This window comes from Blastocystis hominis (assembly GCF_000151665.1).
Source record: "Blastocystis hominis, Singapore isolate B (sub-type 7) whole genome shotgun sequence assembly, scaffold_7".
Classification (NCBI taxonomy): Eukaryota; class Bigyra; order Opalinata; family Blastocystidae; genus Blastocystis; species Blastocystis hominis.
In genome coordinates this window covers 309,146-328,098 of record NW_013171866.1, presented here as the reverse complement: position 1 = coordinate 328,098, position 18,953 = coordinate 309,146, and the positions used below count along the sequence as shown (strand labels likewise).

General features: G+C 42.7%; 8 protein-coding genes; 4 read left to right on the top strand and 4 right to left on the bottom strand.

The window, feature by feature from the left end:
- Nucleotides 1-288: 288 nt before the first annotated feature.
- Nucleotides 289-1,362, bottom strand: GSBLH_T00004543001 (uncharacterized protein; the record flags this gene model as incomplete). The annotated part of the gene is made up of 2 exons (XM_013043467.1): nt 289-1,195; nt 1,226-1,362. The coding sequence occupies 2 exons, from the start codon at nt 1,360-1,362 to the stop codon at nt 289-291; spliced, it is 1,044 nt and encodes a 347-aa protein (XP_012898921.1).
- A 1,037-nt stretch (nt 1,363-2,399) lies between these two features.
- GSBLH_T00004542001 (uncharacterized protein) lies at nt 2,400-3,918 on the bottom strand (the record flags this gene model as incomplete). The annotated part of the gene is made up of 6 exons (XM_013043466.1): nt 2,400-2,543; nt 2,575-2,643; nt 2,676-2,832; nt 2,867-3,737; nt 3,768-3,852; nt 3,883-3,918. 6 exons carry the CDS (start codon nt 3,916-3,918, stop codon nt 2,400-2,402), a joined length of 1,362 nt encoding a protein of 453 aa, XP_012898920.1.
- Nucleotides 3,919-4,135: 217 nt separating this feature from the next.
- Nucleotides 4,136-7,118, top strand: GSBLH_T00006837001 (uncharacterized protein; the record flags this gene model as incomplete). The annotated part of the gene is made up of 9 exons (XM_013043465.1): nt 4,136-4,262; nt 4,312-4,369; nt 4,410-4,565; nt 4,608-4,707; nt 4,738-5,271; nt 5,304-5,521; nt 5,549-5,682; nt 5,721-6,044; nt 6,076-7,118. 9 exons carry the CDS (start codon nt 4,136-4,138, stop codon nt 7,116-7,118), a joined length of 2,694 nt encoding a protein of 897 aa, XP_012898919.1.
- A 6,280-nt stretch (nt 7,119-13,398) lies between these two features.
- On the top strand, nt 13,399-14,117 carry GSBLH_T00006836001 (uncharacterized protein; the record flags this gene model as incomplete). Its single annotated transcript, XM_013043464.1, has 3 exons — nt 13,399-13,763; nt 13,802-13,894; nt 13,943-14,117. The coding sequence occupies 3 exons, from the start codon at nt 13,399-13,401 to the stop codon at nt 14,115-14,117; spliced, it is 633 nt and encodes a 210-aa protein (XP_012898918.1).
- Nucleotides 14,118-14,131: 14 nt separating this feature from the next.
- Nucleotides 14,132-15,436, top strand: GSBLH_T00006835001 (uncharacterized protein; the record flags this gene model as incomplete). The annotated part of the gene is made up of 5 exons (XM_013043463.1): nt 14,132-14,190; nt 14,212-14,280; nt 14,310-14,398; nt 14,431-14,747; nt 14,777-15,436. The coding sequence occupies 5 exons, from the start codon at nt 14,132-14,134 to the stop codon at nt 15,434-15,436; spliced, it is 1,194 nt and encodes a 397-aa protein (XP_012898917.1).
- A 907-nt stretch (nt 15,437-16,343) lies between these two features.
- Nucleotides 16,344-16,748, top strand: GSBLH_T00004541001 (uncharacterized protein; the record flags this gene model as incomplete). Its single annotated transcript, XM_013043462.1, has 3 exons — nt 16,344-16,481; nt 16,514-16,631; nt 16,663-16,748. The coding sequence occupies 3 exons, from the start codon at nt 16,344-16,346 to the stop codon at nt 16,746-16,748; spliced, it is 342 nt and encodes a 113-aa protein (XP_012898916.1).
- Nucleotides 16,749-16,770: 22 nt separating this feature from the next.
- Nucleotides 16,771-17,399, bottom strand: GSBLH_T00004540001 (Ribosomal protein L21). XM_013043461.1 has 1 exon: nt 16,771-17,399. The coding sequence occupies exon 1, from the start codon at nt 17,268-17,270 to the stop codon at nt 16,797-16,799; it is 474 nt and encodes a 157-aa protein (XP_012898915.1). The 5' UTR covers nt 17,271-17,399; the 3' UTR covers nt 16,771-16,796.
- A 131-nt stretch (nt 17,400-17,530) lies between these two features.
- GSBLH_T00006834001 (uncharacterized protein) lies at nt 17,531-18,281 on the bottom strand (the record flags this gene model as incomplete). The annotated part of the gene is made up of 3 exons (XM_013043460.1): nt 17,531-17,752; nt 17,783-17,971; nt 18,000-18,281. The coding sequence occupies 3 exons, from the start codon at nt 18,279-18,281 to the stop codon at nt 17,531-17,533; spliced, it is 693 nt and encodes a 230-aa protein (XP_012898914.1).
- Between the last annotated feature and the right edge of the window lie 672 nt (nt 18,282-18,953).

The window sequence follows — 18,953 nt, the reverse complement described above, 5'->3', positions numbered from 1 at the left end:
TTCTGAAACAATTCTTGCAGTTCAAAGCACCTCTACACTTCATCCTTTTCAACCATGCGAACATTCGCTTCGATTAGTTGTAAATCACTGTATCTAGCGTTTGCATCCTCCAGAATCTTGTTTTCCTGCTGCAGTTGCAAAATCTGCTTCTGAAGCTCCTTACTATATTATCATCGGCACGAAAACAGAACATTGTATTGTCTTTATCATCCGCCTCCACCTGAGATACTAAATCGTTTACACAATCCTTGACATCGCTCAGCAAGTGAAATTCAAAGATCATGTTCTTCACCTGCGCTCCCACAATGCTATCAACGATGCTCTGCATGATATCCTTTTTCTGTTCAACGTAGTATGAAAATTGCTAAAACAAACAATCCACTTTCGGGCAGTATCATAGTTCGCCACGAACCAGTCCACAGTCTCCTTAATTCCCTCCTTCATCGGAGTGAACTTGAAATCAGGCAGGTACTTTCGCAGCTTGGCATTCGAAGCCGTCTTCTTGAACTGTCCGTCCGCCTTGGTATGGTCGTACTCGATATTGTGGTAATCGATCGCATCCGCAATGTAGTTCACCACATCACCGATCGACACCTCCTCATCCTCTCCAACGGACAGAATGATGGGCGCGATCTCCTCGTACTCACGGAGCACCCACACAATCAGCTCTCCCATATCGACGTTGTAGATGAACTGGCGCAGAGGCTTGCCAGAACCCCAGACACACACAGGCTCGCCGGTTTGCTTGGCCTTGTAGAACTTGTGGATCAGACCGGGAACGACGTGGCCACCTTCAATCTCGTAGTTATCATAAGGACCGTAGATGTTGGTGGGCACGATGGCGGTGAAGTGGCATCCGTATTCCTCAGCATACAGACGATCCATCACCTCGATCATACGCTTGGCGTAGGCGTATCCTTCGTTGGAATAGTGTGGAGGACCCGTATGAATCATGGTTTCATCGATGGGGTAGGTCGTCTTGTCAGGGAAGATGCACGTAGAAAGACAAGAAATGAGCTTCTTCACCTTGAACTCACGGCACAACTCCATCACGTTCATGTTCATGATAATGTTATCATTGTAAAACTCCACCTTGTGGGCCATGTTATTGAACAGACCTCCGACCTTAGCAGCCAGGTGAATCACATAAGCAGGCTTGTATTTTTCAAAAACAGCACGGGATGCTTCACGGTCTCTAAATATCATGAAACAGTAATAGCACTACAAAAGGTCGCAGTCCTTGGAGCTCAGGAAAACCCAGTTTTCATTCTCTCTCTTTCCATTCTCCTTCATTCTTTCAAGGGCCAACTGAATACCTCTTCCGACTAAGCCAGTTCCACCAGTAACCAAGATAGTTTCCATTCTAACGATTAATTATTATTTTCAAAAATGCAAATGCCGAAACGCCCTTGACATGTACTCTTTTTTCCGTTTTTTTAGTAAACATAACGATACCCAATTTTTATTCTCGCCAACAAAAGGCCTTTGATGCTCCTAAATCGTAGCATGTCTGTAAATGAGGGTTCTAACGTTTCTTTACCTCACACAACTCAGCAATTCCTCTTTCACAGAACCCATCCTTTTTCCTTGAATAGCAGCTCAATACACCAATTGCACGAGAACCATCACACTACTCTATAATTACTGTTGGTTTTATACCTCAAATAGGGGGAGGCACAGCTGGCTTGTTGACGATGGGTATCCTTGATGGTTGGACTATTCAGAAGTTGCAGGACCAGAGGAATACGAGTAGACTGAGATTTGGACAGTAGCACATTCTTTCGTAATAAGCAGTCCAAGCACAATTGTTCTCTGTTACCCATTCAGGAGTCATAGGAATAACACAGCGCATAGCACTTCCAACGGAACCCTCTCTCACAAGGGCCCATTCTGTGGAGCAGACGTTTGCCTTCAAAAGGTAGAGTCCGCACCAAGTCAAATCGTACCTCTGGAAAAGATCTACAAGTAAAGATCGAAGTCTCCAAAGTCTTTTGGTTATAGGATGGTTGTTTAGGTCAATTGTAGATTCTCCTCCATGTCCTGAGCAAAGCTGAGTAGAATATCTTGTTTTCAAGCCAGTCAACATATACACATCGGAAATCAAGTTAAACTGTCTTGCATCTGTTGGTCCTATCATAAAGGTTCCATTTAGAGGGAGCGAAGGCATGGGATATCTATCTCGAACCGAAATCTCATCGATACTTAAATAGCTCTTCTAGCTCTTTTGGTTGCAAGCAGGGAACGCTTTGTTGAAAGTGTTTGTCAACTAGTGACAGGTGGGGGTACTGCTTTGTCGGTGCACGAGCTTTCTAATAGAAATCTCTCTCCAAAGTTCACAATGCAATAGTCAGAGAGTGTGAAATTCATCTTTTTCTTTGAGGAAATATGCGCGAAGTCTATCAACAAACACACAAAATATCTTCAACAATCATTACTGTATGCCCCCTTTCATCAATAATCGGCTTAAAAAAGATAGGATGATATTCTTCAGGGAGCTGCATCACACTCCAGTCCTTGCATAGTCGCTTCATCGCTAGTTTCCCCTATCTATCAAACCTCTTTTCCAATTCCTACCTGCATTCTTGCATAAACAATCTGGCACACCTTCATGCTGAACGTGTCCTTCCATCTTTTTCCATGCATCTACAAGGTCAATCCTTTTTCTTATCGCATACCTCATTGTATATAGTTTCCACGCTTTTGAGATTAATCATTGAAATGTAAGCGAAACCGAGATTGCTTAACGAGATGGAATCCACAGGCAAATACAAAAAGTCGTATTTGTTCTTTACAAACCCGTCCAAATATCTGAGCAGTTTCGTTCTCGTAAAGCTGAATGATTAGTATTACTAACAACAATCAATACCCGTTGGGGATGTTTCGGATCATTAGGGTCATTCGCATATCCTTTCCTGTAAGAGTTCTATATAGGTCAATCTTGTACATGCTTGCATTCAATTCCTTCTTGTTGTAATTGTTCATGCCTTTCTTATGCTTCTTATTGCTCGATGGGATAGACATCACTTGGGGTTGTGGCAGTGGAGTAGGAGCAGGAGGACGAGGAGCTGTTGTCGACACAGGCGATGATGGAGGTGCAGCGATTGTCGACACAGGCGATGATGGAGGGGGAGCAATCGTACCCATGGGCATTGATGGAGGTGGAGCAATCGTACCCATGGGCAATGATGGAGGTGGAGCAATCGTACCCATGGGCAATGATGGAGGTGGAGCAATCGTACCCATGGGCATCGATGGAGGTGGAGCAACCGTACCCATGGGCATCGATGTAGGTACAGGTTGATGCATTGAGTGAATACCAAAATCATAACGAGGAGAGGGAGTTCGTACAAATCCCTCCGCTATGCGGGGAGGTTCGTACTGTGGATAAGGTCGCCGATAAATATGGGGGGGAACAGTGTAGGGAGATGGACTCATAGCAAAAGACTGAGGCGTGGGAAGAGGAAAGGGAGGCCTCTCATAACGACTCCCATATAACAAATTGCTAGGATCATCAAAAGTAGCAACATTATTAGGAGACATCGGATTCAAAAGAATCTCCTCTTGGAAGAAAGGATCTTCGTATTCTTCCCAAAAGAAAGGGGTGTTAGGTGAATTTCTCTCAACATATAAATTAGCGTTAGGTTGATCCGCAGCAAACATCAGGTCCTGTTCCCGTACTCTCTGCGAGAGAGGGTCCTCCAGAGAGTGACCTTGAGTACTGAATAAATCGTCATTTACTAAAAGTCAGTTCCCAATTCAGAGTATACATGTTCTAGGCGAAGAAGAGATTGACGCGTCACTCCAGAAGACGGTTCTATCACCTTCATAGCCATTCATTCTCTGCAAATAGGACTAACAGTAAAAGCAGAGTATAGCACCTACGTAGTTGCCTTCCTGTATGTCTGAGTTCAAAAACATTGAGAATTAAAAAAATAATGAACTTTTATTCAATTTGAAAGAAATGATAAACTAATTTGACAAGATGGGGGAGGTTAATTATTATGAACAGTAATTTCTTTACCATGCAAATATATTTTAATCCATTCACAAGTTTAAGGATGTAGTATATAAAAATGAAAGATGCTTTAAACAAACACTACAAAATTAACCTTTTTTTCATCACAGAAATTTTGTAATGAGCACTGGATATTTGAACGAAACTGGAATAGACCTTGGGTCTTTTGAAATTACATGTTTCAAAGGATCAAATACGATTACTGCTCATCCTGATTCTTGTTATGAAGTTGTGACCAATGATATTGGTAAGAAGTCATTCCCGTTGGCTTTGATATAATGTATGTAATGACGTAGAAATCAAATATCAGTTTCCGAAAGAATCATCAATGTCTCGAATCATACTAAGCAATATGTATGGATTCATGTGTATTTTGAATTTTGTAGTCTAATAGAACCATCAATAACACGACTCCATTGTACATCAGTTTATTGGATTTTTTTGTAAATGAAGAAGAAGAACATATTTTCTGTCCACTTGAAATCGAAAAGTGGAAGAATTGCCTTGTAAAACTCAAGTTTGGAAAAACTGACCCAATCTCCATCGATACGTATTCCCTCATCGGATATGTGATGTTGTTCGTATTCTATAGAATCACAATGAAGCATGGGGATTTATATACAAACATGTACTCATTAGTGAATGAGGAGACTCGAAAGAATAAAATTTCAGAGTATAGGCCAATTATAGCCGTATGTAGCTTTCGTCAGGTTCAAAATTAGGTTCCTACAGTGATGTCCCCGGAGCATTTGAAGTTGCTCTCTAAAACTATGCTTTGCTACAATCTTCCCAAGCCTATTTTCGTTGAAGGCAGCATAGCATTCGGTGTTTCCTTTGGCTTTTTGACATATCAAGCTATGAGGAAGAAAGAATACGTGGTTGTTGTAAACTGCGGAGATGTTTTCCTCACTGTTTCTGTGATCGAATTCAAGAAGAACGAAATGAAGATGATGTACACCAAGTCAGCACAATTTGGAGGACGCATTTTAACGAAGCGGCTTCGCGATTTTGCAATCAGCAAATCGAATCGGAAGGATGTTTCCTCCTTAACGGAGTACCAGTTGCTTCAAGAGATGGTGAAATGGAAGAATCAAATCAACACTCACCAGATCAATACGACGATGATGTCGATTATCGGAGCCTTTGGAAACGAAAACGACGACGATTTGGAGCTTCTGATCAACCACTCCGAGTTTGAGGATTACTGCAAGGAGAGTTTGAAGCCGTTCGAGGAGGTTTTGCAAGTGACATTGAAGGTAGTGCGATGGATGGAGAGCGTGATGTGTAGTACTTGGAAAGCAAAAAGATTAGTATGTATTCGGTTGTTCCGATGGGCGGCGCGATGCGATCCGTTCTGCTTCAGGAAGTGACCACCACGATTTTGAAGAAGCCGCTCTCGCTCACGGCTCGAATGGACGAAGAGAATGCGATGGGAGCGTGCCGAATCTCCCATCTACTGCGAGAAAAGCGAATTACGTTCAATGAGAAGCTGAAGAATTGCGGAGTGTACGATCCGGAGGAAACAAACTCCAGCATGTTCGTGAAGAGCGCAGGGAAGATGTACTACTTCGTGAATTGCTCGGATGAGTATTTGAATGGGTTGAAGGAGTCCATGTGGCAGTCGCTGAGCGAGTGCAGTCCGGAGGAATTGGCGCAGTGTAGTGAGGGTGAGGATTGGTTGGGAGGAATGAGCGAATAGAAATAGAAAAGGGTGTGAAGTATTTGCTGAATAAAACGAAAGAGGACGAAGAAGAAAGCAAGCAAGTCACGAAGACGCATGATTATGTGGATGCGGTTCTGGTCTCTGTGAATAACTTTATCACCCGAAATCAGCTGAACGATCCCCAAAATCCGATCAATGTCAAATACAAAGAGTACCAGATGAAATGCGTCAAGCCAGCGACCTTTGCGACAAAGGAAGCGCGAGAGAATATCAAGCGCGATTTGGATGAATGGTGCAAGCAGAACAATATCCCGATCGATGAGAATGCTGGGAAATACGTGCCTTCGCTTATGGGAAATCAGTACAGTAAGGATGGGTCATTAGAGGTGAGTAATAGATGGACTCAATTCGCAACACTCGGCATCGAATTCGCAGCAGAAGAGTAATTCTTCCGAAAACCAGCCTTCTGCTAACTCAATGGCGCCATCCAAGCACGCTTCTTCTTTCCAGGATCAGACAAATGATGGCAGAGCTTCCGTCTCTCCAACTCAGACCGCCCCAATCGGCGGAAATTTGTCTTCATCAAATCAGCTCAATGGCAGTTCTGTGCCAGAATCAATTCAACCGAGCAGCCAGTCAGTACCGACTACTTCCAACACCAATCCGAATGTCCCCTCTAATGTGAATGTGATATGCGACCCTGCTTTATCGGCTACCGAGCAACAGCCAAGTGTAAGTAACCCCACAGTGCTGAATCCTCCTTTTATTTCCGGTCCAACTCAAGTTGACAGTGCTTCTATTCCCACTCCTCCTACCGTTCCTCCTACTGTTACAACTCAAGATACAGAACTTTCTATCTCCATTCCTCTTTCTTCTTCTGCTACTGCTGATGCTACTGCTGCGCCCAATGGACCAATGAACATTCCCATGATTTCTCCTCCTACCAGTGGAATCAATTATACGCAATCTGGTTCGATCACCTATTCTGTAAATCGTTCTCTGAATAACAATGCTATTGGTGGTATTTCTTCTACGAATTCAAATCCGGAAAACTCTTCTCTGTTTATCCCAAATCCTGTTCTATCGAATTCTACTGTCCCTCAAAACAACGAGATATCTTTAAATGGTGATAATAATCATTCTCAACCAAGTAATGCTTCTGGTGATTCGATTTCTCCTCCACCTGTCGAAAAAGGAACTGGCCGAGAGATGAACGAGAAATACAGGAATCAAGCCCCTGAAAATCCTGCTTACATAGATAGGTCTGGTGTATCGGAGGATGTGGCTCCAAACCCCCCCACCCTTTGCACATCAACATTAAATGAGAATGATGGTAATGTTCCCACTCAGCATAAAAATGAAGACGAGAGTGATCATCAAGATCAAGATGCAGAATATGATAGTGATGACGATTGCAAGAAAGGCTGTACTTGTTACTGATGATCTGGTGAGCTTTGTTTTCATAAAACAGAACCACGATCCCATACACACACTACAACAACTGTCGAATTTCCTCTTCAATCCCCTTCAGCTGCATTAAATGTTTGTTCTCTAATTCAAATATCGCTTCCTTCCTCTTCTCTTCCAAGGCATCCAACTGGTCCTGCAGCTTTTGCTGCACTTGAACTGCCTTCTCGATCGATTCATTCACGCGAATACTTTCATCTTGCAACTCTCGTAACTGGGTGAAGCAGCGATCCACTTGATTGCGTAGCTTCGAGACATCTTTCGCAACCGGAGCATTCAGTTCAGCAATCTGAGCATTAAGAGAATTAATTTGATAAGTTTTCATAAACATTTCTTGACGTTTTAGACGAATTGCTTCCAAGGTTCTTTTTCGACGTTCTACTTCTTCTGGATCGTCCTTCTTCTGTCTTCCTTCTCCTTCCTCAGCATTCACCACTTCACTCTCCTTCCTATCCCCAGCTTCCTGAGCATTGGGCTCGCCTGCTCCATCCGTATTGCCATCTCTGTTTTCGTTTATCTTTAAAACTAATTTAGGATTATCAACTAATTTTAGCTGCAATGCGGGAAGCTTGGGCATTTCTTGTGGTATTCCCGAGCCAACATCTTTTGAATCAGGGCAGTTCTCTTGATTTCCACTAAATAGAACTTCTTCCTCAAAATCAGTATCAGAAAGGTCTTGAAGTATAGCATCGACAGAAAGTTCGTTGATATCGTCGGTAGCTTGGTTTTCCAAATTTTGATTTCCAGAATTCGGAAGAGCGGCTGTACCATTTTCTAAATACTCATCTTTCCTACTATTCGTTACCTTCTACTATGGGTGCAGAGGTAGCATTATTTTCAATATCTAACTTTTGTTCCACGGTGTTTGACTACATGTTACTCCCTTCAACCATTCCAACACTAGACATAACAGAAAACGTCTACAGAAAATAAGAAACCGGTTTATAGTTCTTCTATAAATAAGCTACTGCTATTTTGCTGCTGTAAAGAATAGTGAATGCTCCATTTTTGTGGATCGACAAACAGATAAGCTAGAGACACTGCTTTCATAGTAATAACCTCGTCTTGGAGGCAAATTGATATTCTGCCCCTTTACACATTATTATTACATTTTTCTCATATTTCCTATTCTTTAAGGCGGAACTCGGATCTTCCTTATACTGTTTACTATATTCACTTGAAGAATAACATGTCTGAAGCTCAATTACCATTTACACTGAGAGATGCCTATTTAAGAGAAGGAGGGGAAAAGTGCGCTGAGCTGAGAAAGTATTTGAACAAAAAAACAAGAGTTCATATCAGTGATGGTCGTGTGTTCACTGGTTATCTTAGTGTTGGCTCTTCTTGACAAATATGTAACATCTAGGCAGTGGATAACAAGATGGGGCTTATTTTGATGCAGGCAACAGAGTATATCAATTTTGGTTTACTTTTTATATTCGAATAATTCGTAGAAGAAGAAGGAAAGGAATTTCATCGAAGCGCTGGTTGTGTGATGATTTCTGGGCAGTATATTGTCAAGTGTGAAACACTTGAATAGTGGTGCAAGCTTTTAAGTAGATTATTTTCAGATAGTCAGTTCTTTGTTTGATCAAAATGAATCTATTTTTGAACGCTCTCATTGTGTACTTTCTTCCCATTTTCATTTATACTATTGGGAAGAATGAATACATAGAGAATGCCGATGATCACAGGTTAAACCAGAGAACAGATTTGGATTATTCGCTCCGCAATGAAATTAGTAAAATATCGGGTATTTGCTAATAAATAGACTGTACTGAGCATAGAATCGAAATCGAAGTATCTGAGTTTTCTTGGAATGATTATTTCTATCGCTTATCAGGCATAGTTCATGGCGGTGATGCTATCATCTATTACTTGAAAACTTATCGAGCTCAAGAAGTATCAACAGATCGCATTATTCAGCAAGGAAAATCAACTATTGCGAGGGAAGGAAAAGAGTTCACACTGAGTATTCGGGATCAAGGAGTTTACCAGATTTTTCTCGTTGCTGAAGAGTTATTATCCCATTGCCACTCTTCGGTGCTTGTTTTGGACCAGCCATCTACCGAAAAGCGTAGGCCTCCTCAATCGTCTCATTTCCAGAACGTTCAAACAACTATCATATCTGGAACCCTCACCTAATAGTCAATGATGAAGTTTGCTATATTTCCTGCTCCATCTCAAACCCCTCCCACGTATTCTACCACATCGAGAGGAAAACAAACGACACTTCTCATCCAATCGAGCGCTCTCGCTTCGACATCGAACAACGCGGCTACTACGCTGGTCTCTTCGCAGACGAAGCCTCTCTCTATGTGGGGACGCTCGCCAACAGTGGAGAATATCAGCTCTGGATGGTTTTAGTGGACAAATCGACGGTCAGCGATGTGTATTATTACGACTTCGCGATCCCTGGTTTCCAGCTCTCTCTCTTCTTAACGCCAAGCTTGTTATCTGACCGACAGCGTCGATTTGCTGAGCACAAAACAAGATGCAAACGGGAACTGGGTGCTTTCTGTGAGCGTGCAGGCTGCGAACTACCCGGTTTATCTCACCGTGCTTTCGGAACTTCGAGACAAACACGGCGTGCACCCCTCGATCGAGCAGGTTCTCCAAATGGGCGAGGCATTTTCGATCTTCTCCTCGGATCCCGCGGATCTTCGCGTCGCTTTCCTTCGCTTTCTGAATGGTAGATCAAGTCAAAAATCGAAGGAAACCAGCTGATTTGGATGGTTATCCAGTCCGAAACGAAGACCTGCAACTCGAATCTTTTCCGGTTTGTCTCGTCTCCCGCCTCGCCGTCCGAGCCTCGTCCCATTTATCTCTCGTCTCCTCTCTTCGTTCCTCGCAGTTCTACGCTGAAGATCGCACCGGTCATCGAGATTTTCGGAATTATTTCGTTTCCGGAGAAGGTCACCGACACGCATCAGCCCTTCTGCGAGGCGTTCTACTCCTTTTCGCAGATTCTCCCGACGCCAATCGTTGCGAGAAAGCCGTTGGAAGTGACGCGGTTTGAGAGCAATTATCGGTATCGCTGCTCGATCCGCACTGCGGACGTTGTTGAGTTGAATGCGACGGATTCGCTGCATTTGGCGGTGCAGGAGAGCGTGACGAACTTCAAGCATTTGGCGGTGCTTCGCGATGAGATCTTGCAGTGCTTGACGTTTCGGTTTTCGTTGGAGTTTGCGGAGAAAGAAGGGAAGGTGGAAGGATGAGCATGGTGTTGATCGGTAGAAGTATTTGAAAGGATTCGTGTCGGAAGAGAGCGAAATTATTGCGCTGTATTCGCCTTCGGAGTTGGAAGAAGGATCGGAATTAGATGTGTTGTTTAAAGGGGAAATGCTGCGATACGAAGTTCATCAGTATTTCGTGATTAATGTGAGATGTGTTGTGTTGGTGGATGAACTGTAGGTCGATTATTCATCACCTGGGTTTGTTTATTTTATCGCGCGAAGGATCAATTGCGTGTCTCCTATGCTTTGTATCGATATTGCTCACAAGTCAGTTTGTAAATAGTTGCAGTTCTTTGTTCAATAAACACAACAATGCTTCACTCGTTTGCTTTGTGATGCTGCTCCACGTTGATTTCGCTTCTTCGATCTATTCCTTTTACTTTTCTCCTCCTCCTCTTCTTCTTCTTCCTCTTCTTCTTCTTCCTCTTCTTCTTCTTCTTCCTCTTCTTCTTCCTCCTCTTCATCATCATCGCCATGACGACATTCACAGCTCGAATCACAGCAACAATCCTCATCATCCATCATATGTCTCACTTTCTCTTTCAGTTCCGCGAAGGAAAGACCATCAAACTCCATACACTTTTCATTCATCTCCTGAGCGTATTGCAGATGATCATAGATGTAGTTCAGCTCATCGGGTCTCTCTTTCATAGCGTTCAGGGCATCGCTCAGCGTCGTTACTGTGTTTACCAGATGCTCATCGTCCAGTTGCGTGGAAAGACCCTTTTTCACGATTCCCATCGACTCTGCTTGAAGAATTGCAAGCTTTAGATGACTAATGTATGCTTGGTGGCTGTACTCCACAGAATCTGAAACTAGCTCCTCAACCTTCTTGACAGGATTTTCGATTCCGTCAATCTGGAGCAACTTGTCATTATCTTTATCATTAACGTCCTCTGTGATACTAGCAACTATCGACAAGACAGAGGAACTGCAGGCATTGGCACAGCACATAAGAGCATTGGCAATGCCTTCTTCATTATTCATATTCGTCATTTCCTTCAGGAAACGCTCGGAGTACTGAATGCACAGGTCAAAGTCGGTGGTAAAAGTGGCAAGTTGATTTAAACTATCGAAGAGAGCAACAATATCATCTTCGTGCCCACCCTTCATTGTGCAATACTTTATCACGAGTTCGGCTACCTTAAAGATGTTGCTGTCCTTATTCAAGTGCTCTGACAGGGAGAGCACATCCTCGGCAGCAAAGTAGCCTATGGCATCCTCAATAAGTCCAATTACTGTTTCTGGAGCGTTATCATCGAGCTGCTCAACACTAAACTTATACATCGTGCAAATTAATTACGTCATTGACGCAAATTCGTCTATTCTTTTGAGAACGTCACTCTTCTGTTCTTGTTGATTTGGCTTACTAGTATCCTCCACTCTTCCAGAAAACTCCATGTTTCTAAAATAAAAAGACTACTACTGGAGAGTCAAAAACAAATAAGCAATTCCTTATTCATTCCATCCAAGTGCTGTTCAGTGATTCATAGTAGAACCACATTACCTTCAAACCCCGATCAACAAAAATAATAAGATGTTTTTCCGAGACATTTCGTCATCTTTCAGTAGAAACAATCAACAAGATGCAAGGAAAATCAGTATGCCGGAGCTTCCTCCACGAGATCAAGAGGCGTGTCATCAAGAAAACCCTATGATCTCTGCAGTCAGTGCGGATCTCGGTTTGTCCCAGATTGTTTTCGAGCCTGATATTTCATCTTCGGGTTCCGAGAGCGATAATGATAATTTATCAGAAGAAGTCGTCCCTGTATACTCTCTCTATCATTTTTATATCAGATTAACATGGATAACTTGAACGAGTTGGATTTAGATTCGGATTTGTCACTCCCCACGTCAGGTATTATGTCTCCTGTACTACCTGAGGTATCTTTTATATGAAATCTTTCGAGATAGTCCGTGTGTAGGAAGTATGAGCACATGCCATACTTTTCTGTTCTTAAGCAGACTGTTTTCTTTGGTAACATTTTCTCTGACGACGAGCGGAGTTTCATTCTTGAAAATCTCGAACAAATCACTTACTCTGCTGACTCGATCGTTTTTTCTCAGGGAGAAATCCCTTCCTTTTTGTACATTATAATTGACGGAACAGTAGAACTGATTCAGAGTGACGTCCAAGGAAAATACAACTCTTTACAGAAAATGTCCGTGTGGGTTGTTGCTTTTCTGTAGGTACACAGGAGCTGTAATCGGAGAAACCGACATTTTCAACAATAATCGCTATGAATACTACTGTGTATCATGTGAGGATGTAGGTGTCATAGTGATGGTTACGAGCAGCTCGTTGTTCTTCGTATTCCAGCCGGGATTCTTCGCACAGTGATCGAAAGCAACAAACGATACGATTTAGTAACTCTTTCTCGCCGTTTTCGAGAACATAGTACTTGCGAAAATCGCTTCATTCGCGGAATTGGAAAGAAATGATGTGGGTGAATCACATTTTGCAAGGAAAGACGGAAGAACAATTCGATATTGATATGATTTCGGACGCAGAATCGCGCGGACCTCGCAAACACGAAGTGGTTTTTACGACAGACGTAGAAACAGTAGATGGAATCGAGTGTAGATGGTGATCCGGGAAGATCGCGATTTGAATATCAGCATCAATCAATACAAAATCATCAAGGAAATATCAGCAGGCATTAATAGTCGAGTAATGGATCGGGAGAGTTGTAAACATAGATTTATACCTGCTATTGCCAGAGTGAAAACAAGTATTACGCGCTCAAGTCGATCAATAAACATATGAAATCGGTAAAAGCCAACAGTAAGCTCTATCGATTCTGGGGAAATAATGCGATCGATGTTTGAATTAGGATTGATTTCAATAGCAGAGTTTGCGAACGGAGGCGAACATTCTGAAAGATTTGAATCACGCGAACGTTGTTCAGTTAGTCGAAGTGATAGTGGATAACATCATGAATGATTTCATTTTGATTGAAGAGCTAATTCGAGGACGAATCATCATGGAAGAATCCACGTTTTCGAATCATGTTTGAATGACCATCAGAACGCCTCAACCTCCCATTCCAATCACTAAAGCCATTCAGATCTTCCGAGGGATCTTGAAAGGCGTGTATTATCTCCACTCGAAGGGAATCGTCCACGGAGACTTGAAAGTGAGCAACATCATGATCGAAAACTCCTGGGAGGAACTTCCCAACGAGGAAATCGTCCAGTTCGAATCGAACGATGGATCCACGTCTCAATTCCAAGGTCTTGGATTGTCTCCGAACAACCGCGATGCGAATTCTCCTCCAGAACCATCGATTCCGGATTCGGTTTCAACCGAAGTAATGCATTGCGCAGAAGAAGGATCAACGTCGATCGTTTCAGAAGAATTGCTGCCTTTTACAGGAAGGAAGTTCGATTTGTAGAGAGCTGGATGGAGTGTTGGTGTAGAGATAAAAGTAGTGATCATTTGTTTCAGCAGAATCGCGCGAGTATTATTGAGAAGAACGAAAATCGAGTTCGCATCATCGATTTTGGAGTTTCGTACAATTCCAAAAACACGTCGAATCGTTGAATCGAAATGAGTCATAGCGAATCGTCCATCTATGGAACACCGATGAGCATGCCACCCGAAGTTTATAACAGCACAATCATCGCTACGGCCAAGGCAACTCTGCGAAAACGCAAAGGGTTTAAAGGTACGGATTCATTTAACTTCGGGATGGCTCGCGATATCTGGAGTTTGGGAATTTTGTTGTATGTGTGATTGGAATGTATGTAATGAGATATACGATGGTGACCGGAACGCCTCCATTTGTGGCTGAGAATATCAAGAAGCTGTCCGAGGCGATTATGTTTAGGGAGCCTGACTATAATGTGAAAGCGTTGAAGTACGAGTTTGCTTTGAAGGATTTGTTGAAACGAATGCTGTATGAATGAGAAATTGGTGTGATTGTAGTGAGAAAAACCCGATCAAGCGAATCTCGATCGGCCAAATCATCAATCATGAATGGGTAACAATGGATGGTTTCTATCCAATCAACATGAGTTTGTTTCGTGTGATATCTACTGATTAAAAGGTGACACGATGTCGTTGCTCTCCACCGAATTGAAAGAGTTTCCAGGTTCCTCCCATCTGAGAGAGCCGCATATAACTTCGACTGCTTCTGGCGAGCAGTTTATCTCTCCTACCTCCAATCGTCTCCAACACATTTTGGAATCGTCTCGCTTTTCTACAGAATACGAGAGGAAGTCTCATTCGGTTCGACACAGCACTTCGTATTCGAATTTGGAAGACATGAACGATGATGATTTTAAATCGGAAGATTATGAGGCAGAAGAGGATATCTATGAAGACGAGTCGCTCAAAGATCGACCATCTATAGGCTTCGTAAAGGTAGATTCACTGCGTTTTGTTCATTGCAGAGAAGAGAAGCAAAGAGTAGTTCTTGTTTGGAACGAGATGTGCGATCGTTTCAGATATCGAATTCGATAACATCCTTATCTGGACAGAACACAGAACCCGACGATTTCGATCATGACCGTCGTTCTTGTTCGCCGATGAACGATTCCTCGCAGTACACGCCTTCCTTGCGACACTGCTTGAGTATTGACAGCACGACGGTTAGCGAAGGCCAGCCGAATCTATCGATCCACACTTACGATTATCCACAGGACCAGCCCGCTCCACCCGTAGGCGTCAACACATCAAGACGGTCCGAAGGCTCGATTTCTTCATCCCATGTTTTGGTGGGTCGGGGAGCCGTTTCTTCGACGAACCAATCGAATCCTATGCTTACGATTCATCGCCAAATTTCGAATTCAGAGCTTTGTAGTTCGGAATGCCATCACACCAAGAAAATCCAAAGCAATCGGTTGCTCTGTGATTTTATTTTGATCCTAGGCAGTCGTCCACGTTTAATTCATCACCTCGTTCGCTGCGTAGTCCTTCGGTGTCTCTACAGTCCACAAGCAATAGCCATCTTTTACCCATGGCTGATCAAGGGCAAAGCCGCCAAGATAGTTTTTCGAGCACCCACTCCTCTTCCAATCTCGAAAACGATCCACCCAATCAATATGAAATAATCTCATCTCCACGATATGGTTGTTGTAGAGCATTTGTTGGTTTTGCTGATGTGTAGCCAGCGTTTCTGATTCTCCCGAGTCTGAGTTCCTTTTCTCGCTATCGTTAACTTTAGGGAATATGATTTTGACGATACTCAAGTTAACACTTATACGTTTGATGATATGGATCTTTACAACATACCCGATGCTCTCTTCGAAGATCTAGCTCGTGAGTTCGAACCACTCGAGAAAGGAGTGAGTCCGATAACGCAGGTCCAAGGAAACATGGTTTGCAACGATATGCATATTGTTTGTGCGTTTGATAGCGACAAAGTTTGATAGATTGGCAGATGTGATGTAGAATGGGAGAGACGCAATGGAAGATCGAATATCGATTTTGCTTTCTACGCGAAACATCATGCAGAATTCCAAAATGAATGCGAGTATTTTCTGTTTGTTCGATGGTATTTTGGACTTGTTGATTTGATTTGATTTGTGTAGGTCATGGTGGAGTGGATTGTGTTGATTTTATCAATAATCGCTTTATTCGAACTCTGGTATTTTTTGTAAGCATGCTTATTTACCCTATTAGATTTACCAGGAAACGTTTTCTACCGACATTGTCACTGCAATTCTCAATACATACGATGAATTGGATCATTCATTCCTCGAGGTCGCGAAACATAACGGCTTTTTCAGCGGTTGCACGGCGATTAACGCGATTTTGATAAAGTAGTTCCATTCACTCTTCCTTTGATTCAGTACCAAATATGAAAAGACGATTTATTGCGTGAATTGTGGAGATTCTCGCTGCGTATTATGCCGAAACGGAACGTGTGTTGAGCTAAATGTGACGCACAACACTCAGAACGTTAATGAGGTGAAACGGATCGTGGATGCAGGAGGAGTCATTATTCACAACCGTGTGATGGGAGTGTTACAAGTGACGCGATCTCTGGGTGATATCGAATACAAATCGCTGAAGGAAGATTCTTGGAAGACCACGTTTAGCGGTGAGTTAGTCTCTTCGTTCCCTGACATCTGTAAGGAATATCGAATGCCGGACGTGCGTCTTGATTGTCAGCACTATTTTTGTAGGACGAGTTTATCATTATGGGGAGTGATGGGTTGTTCGATGTTATTCCTCCACAAGCATGTATCAACTTCGTTCGTCGGCAGTTACTTACGAACAACGATCTAGATTCGTGTTGTCAGGGTACAAAGAAATGCGCTTGAATGTTTTGTAGAGCTGGTAAGAAGAGCCAAAAGGCTCGGATCCCGCGACAACATAAGCGCCATCATCATCTTCTTTAACTCCACCAAGGCAATGTAACATGTTTTTTTACAAACAGAACGCATCTTACTAGAATGACACCAAAGCTTAAGCAAGAATTTCATAAGGAAGAACGAACACCGTCTTGATAGGCTTGGTGGGAACTACGGTGTGAGGAGCACGAGGCTGGGCAGGAATGCGCTTCAGGCACACCTTCTCGGCTCTCTTCTCAGCCTTGATGGCCTCGTTCTGCTTCACACGGTTCAGGTGCTGAATTCTGCACTTGGAAGGCAAAACATGCTCGACCTTGACGTGAATTCGCTTCTTGATGATGCGGTTTCTCACCTGCTTGTTGACCTCAACGCCAATAGCAGTCTTAGTCACATCAAAAACGACTCCAGTGCGACCATGGTATCCCTTGAAAGGCATACCCTTATGGCTAGCTCCATTGGCTACAATATCGACGTAGTCACCAACATGGTAGGAGCGCATGAAAGTAGAGAGAGGAATCACTCCATGGCAGCGGAATGCTCTCTTGAACATGTAACGAGTACGGGCACGATAACCGTTAGCGTGAGGCATTGTCTACACAAAATAAGCTTTACTATTCTCCAAATCTTCAAAACTCTCACAAAAATATGTTTCCTGAGAAAATTAGAATTCCCCAGAAAGAGATAGAATACCAACCTTCCCTTAGTAAGTGCAGAAAACTTATGGTTTAGAAAACCAAATCGATGTAACTCCAAATTAGTGTTGTGGGGGTATCCGACCCAGGGGTTCCAACCCACGGTATTTCAACAAACAACAGGAATTTAACAACCTCAATAGTATTCTCTATTCATCTATGCAGAAATATCATCAGATATATCATAGCAAATAACATCACATGTGGCACGCTTCGTATTTTTCATCCAAGGTAAAGAACAAACCCACGCAGCGCTCGTGTAGATTTCGTAATGACAGTGCTTCGTCTCGATTGCAATATCCGTGAGCACGCTAAACGAAGGACACACCAGATGAACATTCGTCGTTCTAGGTCTTCCTGTAGTTGCGCATTCATCTCCCTAGAGTGCATGTCCCAAATGGTTACAAACGTTATCATAGATGAGGTTAACGTATGAATCGTGCGGATCTGATAGCTTAAAACGACGGACAATGTCAAGTCCCTGCTCCATGGTAGCGGTAGCGTTGTAAAATCCTAGATTGTACTCTGTGTTGGTCGAAGTGTAAATTTGTGTGACATTCACTTTGTGGTGGACAACATACTTCCACCCGTTGTTCGTCTATGTGAAAGAGCGATTCAGTAAGTACAAAGAACGATTTCTGATTACCGGGTTCGAGTAAACGCTTTCGAATTTCATTGAAGCCGGATTCTTCCTCCTCCGTCAAGCAATATCTATCCGAAGCCACTGAGAACACCATCGATTCTGAATCCGACTCCAGAAGAGATACGATATATCCAGGCTGTTCGTATTTTGGGTATGAGAGACGAGAAACGCCACAAATAAACAAGACCTTTGCCTTTGGTGGGGAGTGGTCCGCAGTGGTATACACTTCTGTGCGTTTGGCTGTGTGCACTCCCGATTCTCCCATACGGATATCAGGCTTTATTGAGCGATCTAGAAAGAGGGTAAATGGCTAGAATAGGAAAAAGAGAAGCATAGAATACGCTTTTTCCAACTAAACTGATCTCTAAATGACTTCCAGGAAAGATGAAAATCGACCCATATTCTCCTTCTCCATAAAATGTCTCCTTTTCCAGCAATTCTCTAGAAACAACGAGTAAACTGCCAGTCGATGTACTTTCTCCTTTGTTATGACACGTATTTGTACAATTATATCTACATATAAAATTTGAGCATGAAACATGCCTTATTCGGTTTTTTGTCATGAGATAAGAAGGTCCATCCTGAGCATGAATTCTGTGTAACGCATCCTCCTTTGGAAGAGTAATTACGTTAATGATTTCTTGTTCTGTTAAGTACTGGTATCTCGCAGTACCACAGATGAAAAACAAAACAAAAAGGATCATGAGTTACAAAAAACTGATGTAATTCGAAATAAGAGCTACTGGATGGTAAAATATTGCTTGAAGAAAAAGATAAGGGCGAACTAAGATGTCAAGAAGTGCAATAGTATTGTAAAGTGTTTATTCGTATTCCGTTTTGTAAATAGCAGCAGTGTAATTCTAATTTCCAAATTACCCTTAAAGTAGTAAATCGGAATGATACGAAACTGTGTTCACATACTAGTATGTGAAACAGA

Coding starts and splice junctions, on each gene's coding strand:
- GSBLH_T00004540001 (XM_013043461.1), bottom strand. CDS start 17,270: ATGCCTCACGCTAACGGTTATCGTGCCCGTACTCGTTACATGTTCAAG.